This window comes from Peromyscus maniculatus, chromosome 23, assembly GCF_049852395.1.
Source record: "Peromyscus maniculatus bairdii isolate BWxNUB_F1_BW_parent chromosome 23, HU_Pman_BW_mat_3.1, whole genome shotgun sequence".
Classification (NCBI taxonomy): domain Eukaryota; kingdom Metazoa; phylum Chordata; class Mammalia; order Rodentia; family Cricetidae; genus Peromyscus; species Peromyscus maniculatus.
In genome coordinates this window covers 12,462,109-12,482,564 of record NC_134874.1, presented here as the reverse complement: position 1 = coordinate 12,482,564, position 20,456 = coordinate 12,462,109, and the positions used below count along the sequence as shown (strand labels likewise).

Here is a 20,456-nt window from a genome sequence, read left to right as displayed (position 1 = left end):
AAAGATCAGGAAGCAAGAAAAGGAGGAGAGAAGGACATCAGGGGCCAGCCACCCAGCTACCCAGCAAGCCATGGAGTAAGAAGTAAAGAAAGGTATAGAGAACAGAGAAAAATCAAAGCTCAGAGGCAAAAGGTAGACAGGATAATTAAAGAAAAGCTGGCAAGAAACAAGCCAAGCTAAGGCCAGCATTTGTAAGTAGAATAAGCCTCTGTGTATTTATTTGTAGCTGGGTGGTGGGCCCCTCGAAGAGCCTTTGAGTAAAAAACAAAACAAACAAACAAAAAACCAACTGCAGTGCACAGACAGAAGTAAAGCTTGATGTCTTCCCCCTACCCCTTTCTGAATCTCTTGTCCCTCAGAGAACATTGTTGGAGGATTAGACAATGAAGCAGCTATGAGGAAGGCTGTCTGTGATGGGACAGGATAGAAGGGTGGGTATGGTGATATTTTATTTGTACTGAAATGTGATTTTATTTGTATGTTAATAAAGTTGCCTGGGGGGTCAGAGCTAATAGCAAGCCATAGCAGAAGCTGGGAGGTGGTAGCACACGCCTTTAAGCCCAGCACTTGAGAGGCAGAGCTAGGCAGATCTCTGTATGTTCAAGGATACAGCCAGCATGGAGACACACACCTTTAATCTCAATACCAACCATAGAAGACCTGGAGGTCTGTATAGATGAGCAGTGATGAGGAGGTCATGTGGTTGGGTTTACAACCAATGAGAAGGCAGAATAGAAAGTCAATAAAAAAGAACAAACATGCCGGGCAGTGGTGGCACATGCCTGCAATTCCAGCACTCGGGAGGCAGAGGCAGGTGGATATCTGTGAGTTTGAGGCCAGCCTGGGCTACAGAGTGAGTGCCAGGAAAGGCACAAAAAGGACAAACACACAGGAAGTAGGTCTCTTGCTGAGGAAGATAGCAGTGGCAGTGAAGGGTAAGGTTTTTAGCTCTTAGCTATTGCTCTGACCTCTTGGGCTTTCATCTCTGCATTGGCTCTGTGTTTCTTATTTAACAAGACAGTTACATCTACAGATGGGCTGGCTGGGGTCAGAAGCCTGAAGTCTGACCCCAGGTTGGAGACTCCCTCACCAGGGCCTTGCACAGAATCCTGCCCTCCCTGGTCAAGGCCTGCAGCAGAGGAACACATTCTGACTCCAGAGCCTGCTGGGCTGGTGCTGCTGTGCTCATAGAAGGACACAATCATGAGGCTCTTCATCCTCTGCCTGTAATAGAAAACATACAATCATGTTAGGAGCCCTCATTTCTAACTGGAAGGGATGTATATCAGCCCTCAGGGTGGTCACCATAACTGGCCACCTGGAGCCCCTCAGAAGAAGGGACAGCACATCCCCATGTTGGCAAGATGGCCATCAGGACTTCTTTGGGGTTCAGCCTACTGAGGGTCCATGGAGCCCTTCCTGAGGTCCCCTCATTCAGTAACAGATCTGTCAAATGGGAGCGAGGGCCTCGCCACCTGTCTGATGCGGGACAGCACTAACGGCCAGGGCAGCCCCAGCTGCCTCTGTCCTATGTCCCCTCTCACTTCCTCCCTGCCCTTCTGATGTTTGGTTCCAATGTAACCACACCCATGGTAAGCTCCATCCTGAGGCCAAGCACGGCATCATTGGTTCCATAACATCAGAGAGTCCCCTGCCCCAGGAAGAGAAAGGTCCAAACGCAGGTCCCTCTGCACCTCTTTGGCTGTGACAGACACCCCCACTCCCCGCCCCTGGAGTCCCATTGACCACATGACAATGAAGCAGGAAAGATAGGCTGTTTCCTGGACCTGAGCACTGTCTTCAGAGTCCACGGGAATCCCAACCCCATCACTTCTTAGCTGAGCATCCCTGAGCCAGTGCCTTCAGCTCTGAAAACCTCCTTTCCACACTCTCTATGTGTATGTGTGTCAGTATGTGGGTGCACCTGTGTCTGTGTGTGTGTGTGTGTGTGTGTGTGTGTGTGTGTGACTATGAGTATATGTGTGTGAGCATGAGTGTAGGAGCTTGAAAGTGTGTCTGTGTGAAGGTGTGTATGAGCGAGTGTGAATGTGCTTGAGAGTTAGAGCTTGTGTGAGTGAGAGCATGTGTGAGGGTGCAAGTGTGTGTGCGTGTGAGTTTCTGTGTGTGTGTGTGTGTGTGTGTGTGTGTGTGTGCATGTCCACTTGTGAAATAGCAAAGAGGTGAATGTCACAGGAAAACTTGGAGGAGTCAGTCTCTTCTTCTACCTTAGGGTTCTAGGGATCAAGCCCAGGTCACCAGTGTTGGCAGCACATGCTTTACCCACTGGGCCATCTTGCCAGCCTGTGACATCTCTGAATGCTGCTAAAATGGCTGGAAAACAGGGAAGCAGCTGACTTTCCTAGGAGTGTGGAGTCCTGTAGCTAAAGATCACATCTTTGTGAGAGTATTCTCCAAAGAGATGGAGTGACCAAAGCTGTGTGCAAAGTGACAGCGTAATGACAGGGTCTCACCAACACATTCCAGGAGCGCACATGAGACTGATCATAATTCCTACAGCATGGGTACTTCAGCCAGGCCGCAGCTTCTTCTGCCAGCAGCCACCAGCCCTCCGGGTTCCCACCAGCCACATTCCTTGTTGGGTCAGCAGGGTCCAGGATCACAGGCCTGCAGAGCAACATTCAGAGAGGGAATTGACCATCTGCCCAGTGTCCCAGGAACCCAGCAGAGCACCCCATCCAAAGTTTGTCCTGAACCCTGCCCCATGCATAGAGCAACCCTGGATGGCCACTTGCCCATGACTTGGAAGGCCTGGGTTCCAGTCCTCTACCCTTTAGTAGCTGTGTGTCCTGGGGCCGGTCCTTCAGCCTCTCTGACCTGTGTGATGTGGAGAGCTGAGCCAGCCAGTCTCAAAAGATGGGGTGTGAAGGCTGAAGACAACACAGGATCAAGACAGGTCCTTTCCTCTGGTGACAATTTTACTGTATTGTTTACAGTTAATTTGTTCTATGCCTAGCAGTGCTTATGATACTGTTATAGCTAGAACATCTCAGTTCCTGCTTCATGGACATCACCTCCCTCTGCTGTGTCTGGACAAGGTCTCTTGATCTATAGACAGGAGAGCCCACCCCCGCCTCCCAAGACTGGTGGAGGTCCTCATGTCAATCAGCTGACAGCAGGACAGAGCCCAGCACAGTGACAGGACAGGAGATGCTCATGGACACAGAATCCCATCTCCCCATTCCTGCACTTCTGCAGCCTGGTCCACCCTGTGGGGAGCTGAGCCACATGGGGACAGACTACCTGTCTTTTCTGAGCTGTCTGAGCAGGCATTTGGAGACCTCCCGGTCTGGAAAGTCATAATATATTCTCCAGTAGATTCGAAGCTGCCTATAGTTGGTGACCAGTTCCAAAACTGTCCGGAAGCCCTGGGCTGTGTTGAACTCAGGGACTCTACTCCCACATTCCCAGGCATAGACTGTGAGCAGCTCCAGGGCATACTGGGGGGGCAGCGGCATCCTCAGCTTCTCCTCACACTGAGAAGAGAAAGGCAATGAAAAAAGGGGCTGTCACATCAGCTGCTGTGTGGGGACCACTTCTCACAGGGTCAAAGCAGCTGCCACCTGATGTTGTCATTACAGGTGTCCTTTAGATTCAGTCTACCTGGTTGAGATGGAGACAACTGTGTGGTCCACAAAGAATGAGCAGGCACAATAGGAATCATCAGACTGTGAGTGACAGCCAGGGATTGAGGGTGGGGATGGGAAAGGAATGATGCTCACTATTGAAGGTTTAACACAGGATCTGGAATAACTGTGAAGCCTGGGGAGATGTCTCAGTGGGAAAAGTGCCTCTCTTTCTGTGCAAGGGTGAGAACTGGAGTTCAGATCCCCAACATGCATGTGAATGTCAGGCTGGTGAAAAAGCTGACTCATAATCCCAGCATGGGGGGGGTGGTCAACAGGGAGGCTCCCCAGGACCATATGACTGTTGAGATCTGCTACTTCGGCATGCTCTGGGTTCAAGAGTGAGACCCTGCCTGGATATACAAGGTGTAGAGTGACTGAGGACATGACATCACTCTCTGGCCTCTGCAGGCTTATACACAGATGTATAAACATGTACCTGTGCGCTCCCTGAAACAGGTATACACAAACACCACACACACATTTTAAGGGACCCAGAAATAATGAGAAATTACCCATTTAAATAGCTTCAAAGGACTGTAAAAATGACCAGAGAAAGTGACAGGATTAGCCAAAGAAGGAAGCCAAATTCCAGAGAGACACATGAAGCAGCAGCCAGGGAACAATGGATTAGACATGGGTGAAGAGAGAGTTAGTTGACTGGAAAGCAGACCAGAAGAAATCAATAGAACAAACAGAGAAAGTCCTCTTTCCTCCCAGTTCCCCTCCTTCTCCCTCCTACGGCATCACCTTCCCTTGCTGTCTCCCCTCACCTCTCTCTTCTCCCTCATCCCCTCCCCTCTGCTTTCTTTCCCTTGTCTTCTTTCTGCATTTTCTATTTTCTCACCTCTTCTGCCATTTTTTTTCTTTTTGCAAACCTCACACAAGCTAGAGTCATCTTGAGAAGATGGACTCACATTGTTGGTGATGTCACCCTTGAGCAGGTGGTCATGAGTTAAGTGAAAAAAAAAATCGAGATGAGCAGCCCAGGGTTATCAAGCAGAAGCAGAGTTCCTCCATGACCCCTGCCTCAGTTCCTGCCTCCGGTTCCTGCCTCAACTTCCCTCAGTGATGGAGTGTGATGTGGAAGTGTAAGCCAGACAGTCCCCTTCCTCTCTAAACTGCTTTCCACCATCATCTTTACCACAGCAACAGGACAGACATTGGTCCTAGAGAGTGGACTACTGCTGGGACACTCCCGCCATGTTGCTCTTTTGGGAGGATAGTGGAAGGATTTTGGAACTTTGGGTTGGAAAAGCTCAAAGTCTAATGAGACATTTGTGGAAACTTGGAAGATATGAATGTAGAGAGGCAGATAATGGAGAATAGTGTGTGATGTTTCAGAGGGAAGCAAAGATTATCTGGCTGTCTTGTGAGATCTTTGCATTAAAGATCAGTGGTTTCTTATCAGCTGGGGCTAGAAATCAGCTTTGAGTAAGAATAGACCTGTACCATGGAGGCCAAGTCTTCTGGAAAGAGTTTCCTCATGGTCACACACAGAAGCTATGTAGAAATGTAATGTAGAAAGGCCTCCCAGGTGGTTCTATTTTTGTCCTTCTAAGGCTGCAGGATTGAAGGGGTCATGGAGAACAACTGAGGCCTGGCACTGAGAGGCCAGGAGAGGCCATTGGAGAAAGTGCAGCCTCAACTGTAGTGGAGAACCCCCTCAAACACTGAAGGTCCCCTGAGCATGAGACCATTGCCAAGGAGAGCAGAACATGTGAAGAGAGCTGGCCTGAGCCTGTGAGACCAGCTGTGTGCTGTGGATGGCAGAGACGAGAAGAACAAAGGCCAGGCCCTTTGGAGCTCAGAAAATGGTGAGTCCCAGACATCAGACCCTGAGATATTACACTGTTGGACATTGGTTTTGTTTGATCTGACTGTGACTGTGCCCTGGTTCTTCACTTGTTTACTAAGAAAGTGTTTAAATTGTATTTTTAACTTTATAGTTTTCCACAGTTAATAGACCAATCTTTTCAAGTGTTAGAAATTAAAGAAAATAAGCCGGGCGTTGGTGGCGCACGCCTTTAATCCCAGCACTTGGGAGGCAGAGTCAGGCGGATCTCTGTGAGTTCGAGGCCAGCCTGGGCTACCAAGTGAGCTCCAGGAAAGGCGCAAAGCTACACAGAGAAACCCTGTCTCGAAAAAACCAAAAAAAAAAAAAAAAAAAAAAGAAATTAAAGAAAATAATGATTGGAATTTTTAAAGCTATATTGTTTTTATGATGTAATATTGACATGAGAGCTTAGGGATAAGCAAGAAAGGAAAGGTTATGGTTTAATGTGGTGTGTCTGAGTATCAAACTGAAAGGGGCTTTTTTGTGAAGGTTAGTTTTTGTCATGTGGACATCAGATAGGTTCATCTAGTAGGAAAGAACCTTAATCAAGACAATGTCTCTATCATACTTGATATGGGTTATCTTTGAGGTGGTTTTTTTTTTTTTTTGATTGATGTGTCTAGTGCCACGCCTGGGCAATTTGCCATTGGTTGCATAATAAAGCAAGCTGAGTGAGCCATGGAGAGCAAGCCAGTGAGCAGAATTCCTCCATGGTCTCTGCTTCTGCTACTGCCCCGACTTCCCTCAGTGATGGACTGTGACTGGGATGTGTAACATACTAAGACCTTTCCTTCCCAAGGGACTTTTGGTCATGTGATAAAGATACCATGTCCATAGAAAGCAAACTAGAACACTCCTTCTTTTCTCTGGCTGTATCCACCCCCTGTATAGACGGGGCTCACGGCAGACGGGTCAGATGCCATACCAGCTGGTACCAGTGCTTGACCAGGCGGATGAGACTCTTCAGCTTGGGTGGCCGATCCTTCAGGAAGTTTCTCTGGAGCTCTGTGAAGCAGGTGGAGAACTTGCCATCCAGCCCCAGGGAGGTGCACTCAGTGATGAGGCAGGCATAGATTTGTGGGTCAGGTCTGTGGTTGTTTGTGCCAGGACCTATAAAAGAGACTTCGCTCAGTTAACACTCCAGCCCTTCTCTGAGGGTCTTTGGTCTATGTGGGGTGACAAGCTCACAGCCTGTGGGGTTCAGGGAATAGAGCAGAGTTTTACCACAGCAAGCCTCACTCCCCATACATCCATGTGTCCCACCACACCTCAGGACTGCAAACACCATGTGGACCTGGAAAGTCCCTGCCCCCAACTGGTCCTAGTACAGTGCCTTCCTCACAGGCCTGAGACAGTGGTGGGAGGAAGCAGCACACTGAGGTCACACACGAGAGAGCTGCAGGGTCATCTAATGATGGCCAACCATGCTCTGGTGTCCAATGTCTTCTATCTTCTGCACAGCTGTGTGTGTGTGTGTGTGTGTGTGTGTGTGTGTGTGTGTGTGTGTGTGTGAACACTCCTGCTTGGGTCAGAGTTTACCATGGATCAGTCTGCTGTGTTTGTTATCATGTGTCTCCTGCTTATGGAGTCTCTGCCCTATTTTGGGTTTGTATTGTGTTGTGAGTTTGTGAGGAGGTACACACATATGTACAGAGCCCAGAGGAGGACATAAGGCATCTCCTGTTAATTTTTAAACCCAGGACTGAGGTGCTTATTTAACATACCAGAGTGAACCCAATAGCCAGGTTCTCCCAGCATCCCTTAGTCCTTACCTGTTACAGGACACTCCTGGCTGGCATACCCCACCCCCTACCCTGAACTCTCCAGCCCAGAGGGCTGGGCTGCTCTTCCCTGTATAATCCAACTGTTTTGGTCACCCGCCCCTTTGCCCCTTTTGTATCTTTGCCCTCATGGCTGCTGCACCTGGTTCCTACCTCTCTCCCCTCTCCCTCCCCTTCTCCCATCTCCCTTCCCTTCTCCCCTCTCCTTCCCCTTCTCCCTCTGTCCAGCTCAGTCTGGACTCTCCCAGATGTCTCTCCCTATGCTCGCCCACATATCTGCAATAACCTTTCGCTTCCACCATACCTACGAGCAGTCATGTCCTTTCCTTTCCTTTTATTTCTTTTTTCTTTTTCATTTATCTCTCTCTTCATTATTTGTCTCCTTCTCCCTCAGAGGCAGGGTCTCTCTGTGAATGAGGAGCTTGGCTGGCATCCAGCAGGTCCACAGAGATTCTCCTGTCTCTGGCCATGTACAGCCTGGGTTAGAGGCCAATGCATGGCCCTTTCTGTTCAGGTGGGTGTTGGGGATTTGAACTCAGGTCCTCACAATTGTGTAGCAATCACCCTTATCCACTGAGCTGCCTCCCCAGCCACTGTGTGTTTTCAGTGCATGATTTTCCGTCATGTCTAACTTAATATCATGTGATTTTGTTTTTCTAGGTCCTGAGAGCAACAGGAATTGACTCTCTCTTCCTCTCTCCGCCCCCCTCTCTCTCTCTCTGTGTGTGTGTGTGTGTGTGTGTGTGTGTGTGTGTGTGTGTGTGTGTGTGTGTGTGTGGTGTGGCCATCCCACACTTGTAAAGTGGATGGGCATCAGGCTATGGAATAGATGTGGGTGTGTGTCTCTGTGTGGATGTGTATGTACAGCCTGCAGACAGCAGGCTGTGTCTTATGTGTGTGCAGGTGTGTAGCCATGGTTGCAGCAGGCCATACCATCAGGCTTTGATGCTGACACAGGGCAAAATCACCTACTGATGGAGTTGGGGACACACCCAGTCATACAGTGACACAAGAGGGTTCCTCCCTCATGTGCTTATTTTCAATTTCTGGGCCCAGCACACGATAGGGCCTGTTGGCTAAGTCATCGTGAGTAAGGTTGTGGCTGGGGTTCTCTCTTGGGCTGTCCCCCACACTATCATTTCCCAGACCGTCCTTCTGAGACGACACTGCTTCCCCACTGGAAAGCTGCTGAGGTCGGGGAAGTCCATGACCAAGACAGGCTTCTGGGGAGCTGCCCTCCCAGCTCATTTCTGGGTCACCCCCTCTGGCCCCTCCACTCACAGGGTTCTAAGCCCCTGCAGCTTCCCACAGCATGCTGCCCTGCTCCTGCTCCCAGGCTGGCCTCTCATTCCCTGCTGCCTGAGACTCTGCACTGTGTCCATGGCTCTCCTAAGCCAAGGGCAGTGGCCTTGTCCCTAAGTTAATAACAGCAGTTCTCACAGTGGCCTTCAGGGGTGCTGAGCCCCCCACTGTGCTTTCAGGGGGTGTTCCTGGTTGTCTTTGGGTAGAGTTGGGCAATTTTTGGTAATTTTGGAGACACACTGTGTGTCAGGCCTGTGTGAGATCTTTACATAGAGTTTCATTTAATGATTAATGATTTAACAGGTGTGCAATTGGTTGGGATTGTGGTGTGGCTCTGTTTCCTGTTTTCCTTAGGCAGACAGCTTCAGGAAAATTCTGCATCCTGCACAAACTCTCCCACAGGCACCCAGGCCTATGAACAGGTCTGAGGTTTCCTATTCTTTGGGTGAGATGCATCAGTTATTAATATTCTTTGAGTTCTCTGCTGTCTCATGTTTAGAAAGACAAAATCCACACCTGGCCTTGAATATCGCTGGTGAGCCGAGGGGGCATCTAAGGTGCCTTCATCCCCTCACTGAGTCAGCTTGCTACTTAATGTCCTTCTCTGATGGATTCTCACTCCCACTCCCAAATTCTAAAGTCTGTCCTTCCCAGCTCAGCTTTAAAGAGATACTCTGTTTGGCTGAATTTCTTAATTGATAAGGGTTTTCAGTTCAGGAATAGAAGGTGTGGGCTGAGGAGATGGTCAGTGAGTAACATGCTGTCACAGAAGCGTGAGGACCCATGTTGGAAGCCCAGGACTCAGGGAGAAGCTGGGAGTGGTGACTTAGGATTGTAATCCCAGCACTGGGGAGGGGAGACAAGAGGATTCCGGGGCTCTGCCCGGTCAGCCAGGATTAATTGTGGAATTCCAGGCTGTGGAGAGACCAGGTCTCAAAAAAGATGGATGACTCCTGAGCTGTGTTAGCTACAGTTCATAATCACACTCTCACACACATACATGCACACACATACACACACAATAAACCCACATCACACTCACACACATATACACATACATACTCATACACACTCATACACACACACACACTCACACACAGAAAGAATTAGAAGAGAAGAAGAAGGCACACAGAAGGGCCGGCTGAGGCTCTGACTGGCTTACCCAGGACATCATAGGCCGGCAGCACATCAAACTCCACCTCCTGCTGGAGCTCAGGAGATCTCAGCCTGAAGCTGAGCGCCAGGGAGTTGGGCCATCGTTCATCCGGCATCTCAAACTCCAGCTGAAGCTTTTTCTCTTTCTGTAACGTGCGCAGCTGTTCCTTAATTTCCTGGATGAACTCTCCCTGTCGCTTTAACTGATCCTCAAAGCTGGTGAGATTGGTAAGGAACACCACCAGGTCGGCGTCCGACCTGCCCTTCAGTTCAATGCCTTTTCCAAAGGAGCCGCCCTGAAAGACAAGAATGAGACTGACCACAGGCAGACAGAGCCTTGCCCAGGAGTCCAGATCCTCAACAGCCTAGGGGTCCACCACCCAGGGTGATGGATAGGGAAAGCCGGCACATGCACAGTGGAGTAGTAGTCAGCCCTGAAGAGTGAAATCGGGATCAATGTAGGAAAACAGATGGTTTTGTATCTCCTCGTGGTATGAGAGACAAGCCAGACTCAGAATGACAGACATCCATGTTTATCTGTGGAATCTATATATATTTGTGTGTGTGTGTGTGTGTGTGTGTGTGTGTGTGTGTGTGTGTGTGTGTTAGGAGGGAGACTGAAAAGAGGTAAGGGAGGGATCTAAAGGAAGTGAGGAGCAAGGAAGGGTAATGAGGGGAGACAAAATAGCACATTTTTTTCTCATGTGGAATCCAGATCTAACTGCACACACGTGACATGAAATCAGGGGTGATGGGGTACAAGAGAGGGGGATGGTAGCGGGGAGGAGGAGACTGCTGAATAAATTAACACAAATGTACAAAACTGTTGTCATGATATTAGCAGACTATTAAAGGGGAATACGCTAAAAGTGCACCAGATACTTGCATGAAGATAGCCTATAACAATATTAAGAAGTCACAGAATTAAATTTAAAATTATTAAAATTGAGTTCACAAAGCGAAAAATTTTGAGAAAAAAAATAACAAGCAATACTGCAGAGAGCCTCCCTAAATAAAATGCTGCACACACTCACTAACACACTGCACACCCCACAGAGTGGAGCTGGCGTTACAAACTGACATTTCAGCGGCCGTCACAGTGACTGGGAGTGAGGTACTGTTGTCATGTTGTCCCATTTCACAGATGGGAAACCTGGACAGTGAGGTTCCATCAGTCCAGTCATCCAGCAGGTGGGGGCGCTGTTCTGTTCTCTACTCTGTGCCACAGCTGGGTGCCCATGAGAACCCAGGGAAGGTAGGTAACCCACCCCCACTCAGGGCTGCAGCCTGGCTCCTGAGGGTCCTCTCCCTCCCCATCCGGTCAGCTCAGGCTGAGGGGGGCTCACCTTCACCACCTTGGAGACCCTCACATCGTGCCTGCCGTCTCGGAAGCATCTCCCCTTCAGGAATGCACATATGATGTCGATGGCTGCATTGACCTCAGCACGGAATCTGATGTTGGGAAGGAGGTTGTCCTCTATGAACTTGTCCAGCTCCCTGGCCGGGATGCTGCCGAGTCCCTGCTCCATGCTGGGGCCAGGAGTGCTTGCTGACTGCAGCACTGTCTCTGGGGCCAGCTGCCCTTTATCTCTCTAGCTAGTTTCTTTCCCGGGAAGGGCGGGGCTATACAATCACACTTCTGCATCTGAGGTCTATGGCTCCCGGGCTCCATGACACTCTGGTGTTTACGAGCAGGGCATTTCTTTGGATTCCCAAACCCTCATCCTGCAGCAAGCATTTCAAACACGTTGTTTCTTGTTCTTTCTTTCTTGGCCTTCTACTGTTACTGAAGAAAAATAGTTTTACAGCCTCCTAGACATTTAACACCAATACACACACGTCGCTAAAACGTGAAGAGCAAGTGAGAAACACCCAGAAGATGGCTGGCATCCAGTCCCACCACGGCTGTGGTGGGTGTGTGGCAGGTGACTGGTCCATACTGGGTCATGATAATGAGCTGTCTGCCCAGGCTAGGGCTAGCTTGAATGTCAGGCTTCATGTCTCACTGTTCCCTGTGTTCTGAGGTGCACACCCATCCAAGCCATCATTCACAATAGTTTCACTGCCCTCCTTTCGCTGTCTGGGGGACCAGCCTCCAGCAGTGCAGGGCTCAAAGGGAATCCACAGAGTCGGTGTGTACTATGACTTTGCTATCTGAAGGGATTAAGGGAAAAGACACTCACACACTCCCTTGATGGTTTCCTTCAGACCTTTTCTTTATTCTTCCTTTGGATTCTCCATTCTCTATTCTTATCTCTACCCAGAAATGTCCCTTCTGTCTCTCTTGATGTTTTCCTTCTAACTCTCCCAATCCTGATATTTTCCTTCTAACTCATTTTAACTCTATCTTTATTCTTTCCCTGACAGCTTATATACCCCAGCCAAATCTTTCAGGCAATAAAATAAAAAATAAATAAATAAAAAACCCACAATGTAGTTACATTATGTGTTTCAAGTGAATGATTACAATGAATACAAGTAAAAAAAAAAACAGCATGTTTTCCATATCCCTTACGTGATTAAACATTTTATGTATTATAGGTGAATAACAAATTATCCCAAGAACACGCATACATTCCCACCCAAGCAATTTGTTTTAGATTAACCATGTGGTTCAGCAAGGTATTCTTCTCAATCAGTTTTTTTTTTTTTTAAACTGGGAGGCTGTGTTTTGCAGTTATAAAGAAAGGACAATCACTTTATTACTTATCTTGAAAGGTAATCTTATAAGGAATCTTAAAGGAATCACAAATCTAAACTTTTTTATATGAAAAACAATCAGCTCTACTTTAAATCTTTAGGGTGCATACCCACTCATCAATAGTTTTTTATATCAGGAGATCAAGGGCAGGAATGGGCATAAGGAATTAATCATCACCTTTGGCCATCAACCAATCCTAGCAAGAAAGGCACATCAGCCAATGATAATTGGGCTGCTCTGTCCTTGTTCCCTGACCTTAATGAGTTCCTCACTCAACTCTGTGCCTTTCTAAAACTTTAGATTGTCTTGTTGGGTTTTTCACCTCAAAGGTATTTAACAGAAACATCTTAGTCTAACTTTAAGTTATTTTCAAAGCTTTGTTTCCGTTACCATGCACTCTGAAACCTGCAAACACATCTCCCAACTTTAGAAGAATTTCAACTAGGTGGGCTACTGGGACTCAGTTGTTTTTCTTAATCATTAACCTAAGCCACAGTCTATACAGCTCCTCAATAGAAACTCATGTATCCTAGCGGTGTGACACTTTCTTGTTTTCTTTTTTTATCATTAAAACTCTATTTAAACTATCATTATTGTTATCAGCGAGACAGTGCTGCTTAGGTAACACAGTCTGGGAGGCCAGCTCCCACAACTGCTCCAGGGTAGCAAAAAGAAATGCCTCAGATATCAAGGACTTAGGAAAAATTTTTCTCTGCCTCTAAGGGTCATTAGAAAAAATCTCACATGTTCTGAGGGTAAATTTTTTTTTTACTACTGTATCTTGAAAATTTTCTACCTGAAAATCTCTCTAACGCTCTCTTCTACCTAGCTACATCTCTCTCCCACCCCCTTTGCTCACCTACACTCACACACCTGTGTACACTCTCTCACACAGCTCTTTCTTTCACACACACACACACACACACACACACACACACACACACACACTTCTACATCATTCACTCACTCTTTACTCATTCACTCTCTCACACTTCTTCTCTCTCTCTCTGCCCATTCAGCTACATCCCGCACTCAGCACATAAACACCTTCAACAGCCAACTCTGGACAATTATGCGTTACATTTTCAGGGCTCGACCCATTCTCATAACACGGGATGTATCACACAGTTTCTCTTAGGCCAGAGATGTCACACTAACCAGTCAGTGAGTAATGCTTCACCATGCACGTAACTCTCTCCCAGGCAGAGAATGACATTGAAATTCAGGACTTAAACAACAAACAGTTAGTTAGCTGAACCTTGATTGGTAGGGAGTACACATAGAAAGTCCATTACTGCAGGGGGTTATATCTACCAAAGTTGCTTCAAATCTGACCTTGAATCAGCAATAAACACCTGGAAATTTGTCATTGTGAATTCTTGTCCAGGGGCAATCAGTTTGCATTGAATTTGTTCTGAAGTCTAAAATTAGCTGTCTTTGTGACTGAGAATACTATTCCTTTCCTATGTCAGTCTGAATAATGGAAAATATCATAGTCTGATTTCTATTCATCAAAATTATATGGCTTAAGCAAAAATCATCTTCTTGACCCTCCACAGCTGTATGTGTGCCCAATAGATAGAATAATTACATGAGATAAATACACAAGCAGAGGGAAAACATACTTAGCTGTTTTTAGGGAAGGAATGTAGTGGCACATGAGAGAAAATACAGACAGAAGCAACTGGTCATTTACAGTTGGTAACCCCATGGCTTTGCCAAGCGGGGCACCATCAGAGAGTCATTCACCTGGTGGGTTGACCTGTTGAACACTAGTTGTCACCTACTGTATACTCCCACAGGTTCTGGTAAAGCCATTGCTGCCAGCAGCTGTCAACAGTTAGGAAGAAATCATCTTCATAATAATCCACAGGTCAAAGTGCCCAGCAGAACGGGATGCTTCCATGAGATAAACACACTACCTTACAGGCAGTGGGGATCTCCCCACACCCATCCACACCATGCCAGATACCAGAGAAAGATGGCAGCAGCAAGCATGTGAAGGCACAGCAGAAGCTGAAGACATTCTGGAGTCTGTGGTCTCCGGGCCATACCTATCTGAGATTCACCCATCAGGGATTCACCTCCCGGTGGGCTGACGATCTGAAGTCAGCTGCCATCTGCTGCCCCCTCTGACATGGCCACCGGCACCTTGCAGCCCCCACCCCATCTGTCCATCATAAAGGATGAGGGGTTCATATTTATTTAATGAGGGATCTCACTATGTTGCCCAGGATAGACATGAACTTGTACTGAGGTCACAGGGATGTGCCACTCTGCCCAGCTGTGACCACCTGCATTATCAGTCAATTGCCAATCTCCAATAATGTAGAATGTTGACTTATACCCAGGACATATCACCAGGAAGGACAAGCCTGTCTCCATGCCAAAGTCTCCCTGCCCAGCAGGAGTGGATGTTCATCATGGCAGGGTGGTCCACATTTGTGATCCCAAGTCCTGGGAGTCCAACACAAGAGATGAAGAGTTTGAGGCCAGCCTGGGCTACATGATGAGATCCTGTCTCATAAAACAGAAAGACAAGCGTGCGCGCGTGTGTGTACACACACACACACACACACACACACACACACACACACACACCAAATTACTGTTGGAATCACTGCAGAGAGCAAGGAACTGGAGACTGAGGAAGTAATTGGAAAATTGGCTCTGCTCATGGTTATGGCCGTGAGCCATAGGTGGCTGTAAGGGATCTTCTTTTTAAAGAAGTAGAAGCAGGAAGCTGTCTATGTCTGTGTCATTCAAGGTCAGAGGCTCATAGCAAAGAGTACAGTGTTCAGGCATGGTTGGCAAAGGACACTTCCTGGTGGACCCTGATCATGCCTGAGGGAACCACAGACAGGGCTAAGGGCCTGTAAAGGGGTGCCAAATAGGAGGACAAGAGACCAGTTGAGGGCCCTGAGCAGACCTGGGCGAGGGCCAAGCTAATTATACTTGAGAATATTCTGTTACATTTACTTCATGTGTGTGTGATGGATATGGGGGGCCAGGGGATGTGGGAGCCCACAGAGGTTTCCTAGTGAGATCTGAGCTTGCTTTACCCAGCAGAACTGCATAAGGTGATGGACTGAACATGTGCATGGTTATTAAGTGCTTGCACTTGGTTATGCTAGGGGGAGGTCTTTTGCTCCAACCCCTGGCATTCCTTTAAAAAGCCCTTTAGAAGAGACAGAAGGGGCTGGTGGATAAGGATCCAGGCCCTCCCAGGGCAATCCTGTGTTTCTATGTCTCTCTACACTCTATATTTCCATCTAAATAGCTTTTATCCCTCACTCCTCAAGAGTACCCTGGGGGAAAAGGTGGGGGCTGGTCCCCCACAAGTGGACAACTTGTAGGCATTGGCTCTCCCTCCTTCCACCATGTGGGTCCCAGGATCAAACTCAGGCCATCAGGCTTGTCAACACCCATACCCCCTGAGCCTTCTCACTGACCCTTTTTTTTGTTGACCAGGTTCTCATAGTCACATACACCAGGCTAGCCTTCAACTTACAGCAATCCTCCTGCCTCAGCACCCAGAGTGCTGCTATTATACTGTGCCACTATGCCCAGCTCATCTATACCTCTTCCTCACCCTCCTGCATGTCTTAATGAAGTGTAACTCAGCCCAATGAGGCCAATGCCCTTGGCAAGCCTGACTGAGCCAGGGAGTGCCTGGGTCGCAGGTGTAAGAGCCCAAGTTTAACCCTCCTGGCCACATGTCCCCATCTGTTGCTGGGGAATCAGTGTCCTCAGGAGCCCCTTGTGAGGAACTGACCAGCTCTGCAGGAAATGGCTTGTGCCTCCTGCAGGGCAACATATGGTGGAATTAAGAATCCTCGTGACCATTTTGATACTTTCATAATATACATTCCATGTATTTTATCAAAGACACCCTCCCTCCTGCCCACTCATGGTCCCCTCAACTCTCCTCCCAACTCCATGTCACTTTTTTAGTGAATAAACCAGTAAATCCGGTTAGTGCTTCTCCTACTTACACATGGGTGAGGCCATCCACTGGAATGTGGGCAACCTGCCAGTGACCACACCCCTAAGGAAAGTTGGCTGTGTCGTGGCTGGTTTTTATGCCAACTTGACACAAGTTAGAGTCACCTGAGAGTTGGGAACTTCAGTGGAGAAATGCCTCCATCACATTGGGTATAGAATTGTAGAGGGCAGCCTGATGATGTCCATTTATCAAAATGGCTGTAGTAGTGATCTCCCAGCCATGGGTCCTTGATCAGATGTGCAGAACCAGGTTGGAGTTTCCTCTTCTGGAGTGGGTCTCAAATCCAGTCAGAATGTGGCCAGTGATCCCCACAACATCCCTGCCCAAAATTGCACCCAGGGGTGTATCTTGCCAGGGCAGTCCTTATTGGCCTGCTTCCCAGATGGGTAAGATACAGTGGGCAATGACTGACTATTAAAAATACTAAAGAGAGCTCACGATAATTCGTCTCTGGATCTACAACATCCCAACTCTCCATCACAAAGTTCTAGTTAGTTATTCAGCTTCACAGAGTCTTAACCTCTCTGTGGCTTTCCTTCTCTCCCAGGAACTTCAATTGACAAGATCCTGTGGGAGGGAGGAAGGGCATCTAACTCTGCCTGGGGCCTGCAAAGTGCTCCTGAGTGGCTCCCTGAAGAAGGGAGGACTTAGCCAAGGACAGCAGCATGCAGAACCTCCAGCCAAATGCAGGAGTGGAACAGCATGCAAGGCCCTGGGAACAGCCTCTGCAGAGACCCAGAGGTGGAATAAAAACCAGAAGAAACACACCAAGGAGCAGAGTGGGGGAAGGGAGGACAGACAGGGAGCCAGGGAGATGACAAGGGAGCGGGTCATTCCCTAGGGCTGCAGGGACAAAGTGTGTAAACACTCCTGTGACAGAGTGACAGTGGGATTCCAGAGCAGAGTGGCTCTGGGTTAGAGACCCAAGGACAAGACATCAGTGGGCTGGTCCCTTCCAGTGTCCCAAGGACGACTCTGCTCCCGCCTCTGCCTTCTGCTGGCCCCTGCTGTCCACTCCCTGCCTCCTCCCTCACACCACAGTGCCCTGTGTGCACAGCTCTGTCCAATGTCTCCATCGCACAAGGAAGCCAGTGGCCTCAGGCCAGGAGCCATCCTGATGACCATCACTTAGCACAGCCCCATTTCTTAATGACATTTCACCCTGAGGTCCTGAGAGTTAGACCTCAGTGTCTCTTCTCCTGGAGAAAGGCTGGGGCACATCCCAGCTCCTAGGTCCCTCTCTGGACATGTGCAGACCAGTAACCCTGGACCTGGCTGATCCTACAGGAAACAAGGGTACTGGGAGGCGGGTGGGCAGGGAGGCAGGCTGTGCTAACTGCTCTAAAGCATGGAACAGATGTCCAGGGGCTCCCAGGCCCGGATGCTCCCACAGCACTCACATCTCTCAACCCCTGACCCTGGTGCACAGCTCTGAACCCCCTCAGCTCCTTCCCCAGCTAAAGTGACCACAGCAGACCAAGGAAGTCTGGATCCTAATGTGGGCTTGGTCCTTGGAGAAGGTAAGAAAGTTTAAAAACAAACTAGAAATTGGGGGTGGGAACTGGGGCCTCTCATGGTGAGTGTTCACAACCTTAAGTGAGAGAGTGGAATTAATATGGGTTCTTAAAGATCCCATGAAAGGGCCGGGCGGTGGTGGCGCACGCCTTTAATCCCAGCACTCGGGAGGCAGAGCCAGGTGGATCTCTGTGAGTTCGAGGCCAGCCTGGGCTACCAAGTGAGTTCCAGGAAAGGCGCAAAGCTACACAGAGAAACCCTGTCTCGAAAAACCAAAAAAAAAAAAAAAAAAAAAAAGATCCCGTGAAAGGGAAGATAAAATCCCTGTCTATTTTTTAGAGAGAGAGAGAGACAGAGACAGAGACAGAGACAGAGACAGAGACAGAGACAGAGAGAGTTGAATTTTCTGGCAGACATCTCCTGGCAGTTCTGGGCAGGGCACCCCAATATACCCTGCAGCTGCTTGGCTTCCAAGTCAGCCACTTGGGTTCGCCCCTCTTATGCATCTGACCGGACTCACAAAGTCCCCTGGCCCGAGTCCCTTATTCCCAGCAGCTGGAAAGCAAAGAGAGAGGCCCCATGTACTGCCTGAGTCTCTCGGAACAGCAGGCAGGGCTCCACTGTCTGGACAAGGCCGGAGAGGCACAAGTCAGGAGGCGGGGGTCAGAGGGTCTAGATGGTGTGTTGCCGATGGTTAGGAGCGCACGGGAATTCCAGAGCAAAGGTCGACAGCTATTAAGAGCATGCCCGGTACAGATTTACGTTTTTTTAGCTAAAACAGAGGAGCTATGGTCACACTGTTATACAAACCAGGCCCTCAGCTTACCAGCATTATTCATGGCTGACTGTGGATTTTGTCTTTCTAGATATGAGGCCGCGTAGAAGTCCCTGAAAATTAGTATCTGATGTATCTTCTCCCAAAGAATGGGAGACCTCAGACCTGGACAGACGCCTAGATGTCTGTGGGAGGGTTTGTGCAGGATACAGAACTTCTCAGAGGAGTCCTGTGTGCCTCAGGAAAACTGGAAACCCAACCACCACCCCAACCCCCAACTTGCACACATGTTATACGATTAAATATTAATTATTCTCTTTGTAAAGATCTCACACCAGGCCTGACACACAGTGTGTCTCCAAAATTACCAAAAATTGCCCAACTCTACCCTAAGACACTCATGAACACCCCCTGATAGCACAGTTGGGTCTTGGGGAGCTTAGAGAACAGTTGAGGCTTTACATCTGGGGGACACAGCACCCCCTGCTGGCCACTGTGAGAACTGCTGCTATTTACTTAGAGACAAGGCCACTGCCCTTGGCTTAGGAGAGCCATGGACACAGTGCAGAGTCTCAGGCAGCAGGGAATGAGAGGCCAGCCTGGGAGCAGGAGCAGGGCAGCATGCTGTGGGAAACTGCAGGGGCTTAGAGCCCTGCTGAGTGGAGGGGCCAGAGGGGGTGACCCAGAAATGAGCTGGGAGGGCGGCTCCCCAGAAGCCTGTCTTGGTCATGGACTTCCCTGGCCTCTGCAGCTTTCCAGTGGGGAAGTGGGGCCACCACAGAAGGATCACCTTGGAAATGGCAATGTGAGGGACAGCCCAAGAGAGAGCCCCTACCCAAGATGACTTAGTCAATGAGCCCTACTGTGTGCTGGGCATTGGAATTGAAAATAAGCATGAGAGGGAGAGGGAGAGGGGGTAGGGGGAGGGAGAGGGAGAGGGAGAGGGAGAGGGAGAGAGAGAGAATAAGTTAGTTTTGAGTTTAACTCAGTCAATTTTGATTTAATTCGCTGCATCAGATCTCATCATTGCCACAGACAGCTAACTCATCAGCAGTCACAGATTCTACGCCATCTTATTTTCCTGCACTGGCTTGAACCCCAGCCTGTATACTGGAGCCACAGTGCACCCTGATGTGCACCAGACACATACCCCGTGCCCCGGGGCCACAGGCAGCTGGAAATAATTTTTGTGTGAAATGGGACAGGTCTTGAATCTTGTCTTGGGAACATGGGCAGAAGGAACCAAGGATTCCCGTCTCTGTTTCATGTATAAGAGACCTGGAAGGATCCCAAGCCAATAGCATCAAAAGCTGTAGCAGTTTGGTTCTGCTCTGTCCACTGCGGGGTGCCCAGTGCCTCCACCCATGTGGAGCATGTAACAAGTGCACATGAATGCATCTGGTTGAACACACACACACACACACACACACACACACACACACACACACACACACACCTACAGGTCTATGGCTCATCTCATACACCCTCATGGCATCTGCCGTGGTTTATTGTTGCTGATCAGACATTGGACAGAAACTCCCGACAGATGCACAGACAGGAGTCAAACTTGAGGTCTTCCCTCCCCTTCTGAAACTCTTGTCTCCCAGTGAATGCTGTCGGAGGATAAGGCAGATGGAAGAGGCCGCAAGGAAGGGTGTCTGTGATGGGAGAGAATCGACGTCTGACTCTAGGTTGGACACTCCCTCACTGGGGCTGTGGGCAGCATCCTGCCCTTTCTTG

At 48.8% G+C, this 20,456-nt stretch overlaps 1 protein-coding gene across 1 annotated transcript; it reads right to left on the bottom strand.

Annotated features, from left to right (window-relative positions):
* Window positions 1–1,149: 1,149 nt before the first annotated feature.
* LOC102923042 (2'-5'-oligoadenylate synthase 1A-like) lies at window positions 1,150–11,267 on the bottom strand. The gene is made up of 6 exons (XM_076561082.1): window positions 11,066–11,267; window positions 9,727–10,015; window positions 6,407–6,591; window positions 3,262–3,494; window positions 2,472–2,625; window positions 1,150–1,224 (listed from the first exon to the last, which is right to left on the bottom strand). Exons 1-6 carry the CDS (start codon window positions 11,246–11,248, stop codon window positions 1,186–1,188), a joined length of 1,083 nt encoding a protein of 360 aa, XP_076417197.1. The 5' UTR covers window positions 11,249–11,267; the 3' UTR covers window positions 1,150–1,185.
* Between the last annotated feature and the right edge of the window lie 9,189 nt (window positions 11,268–20,456).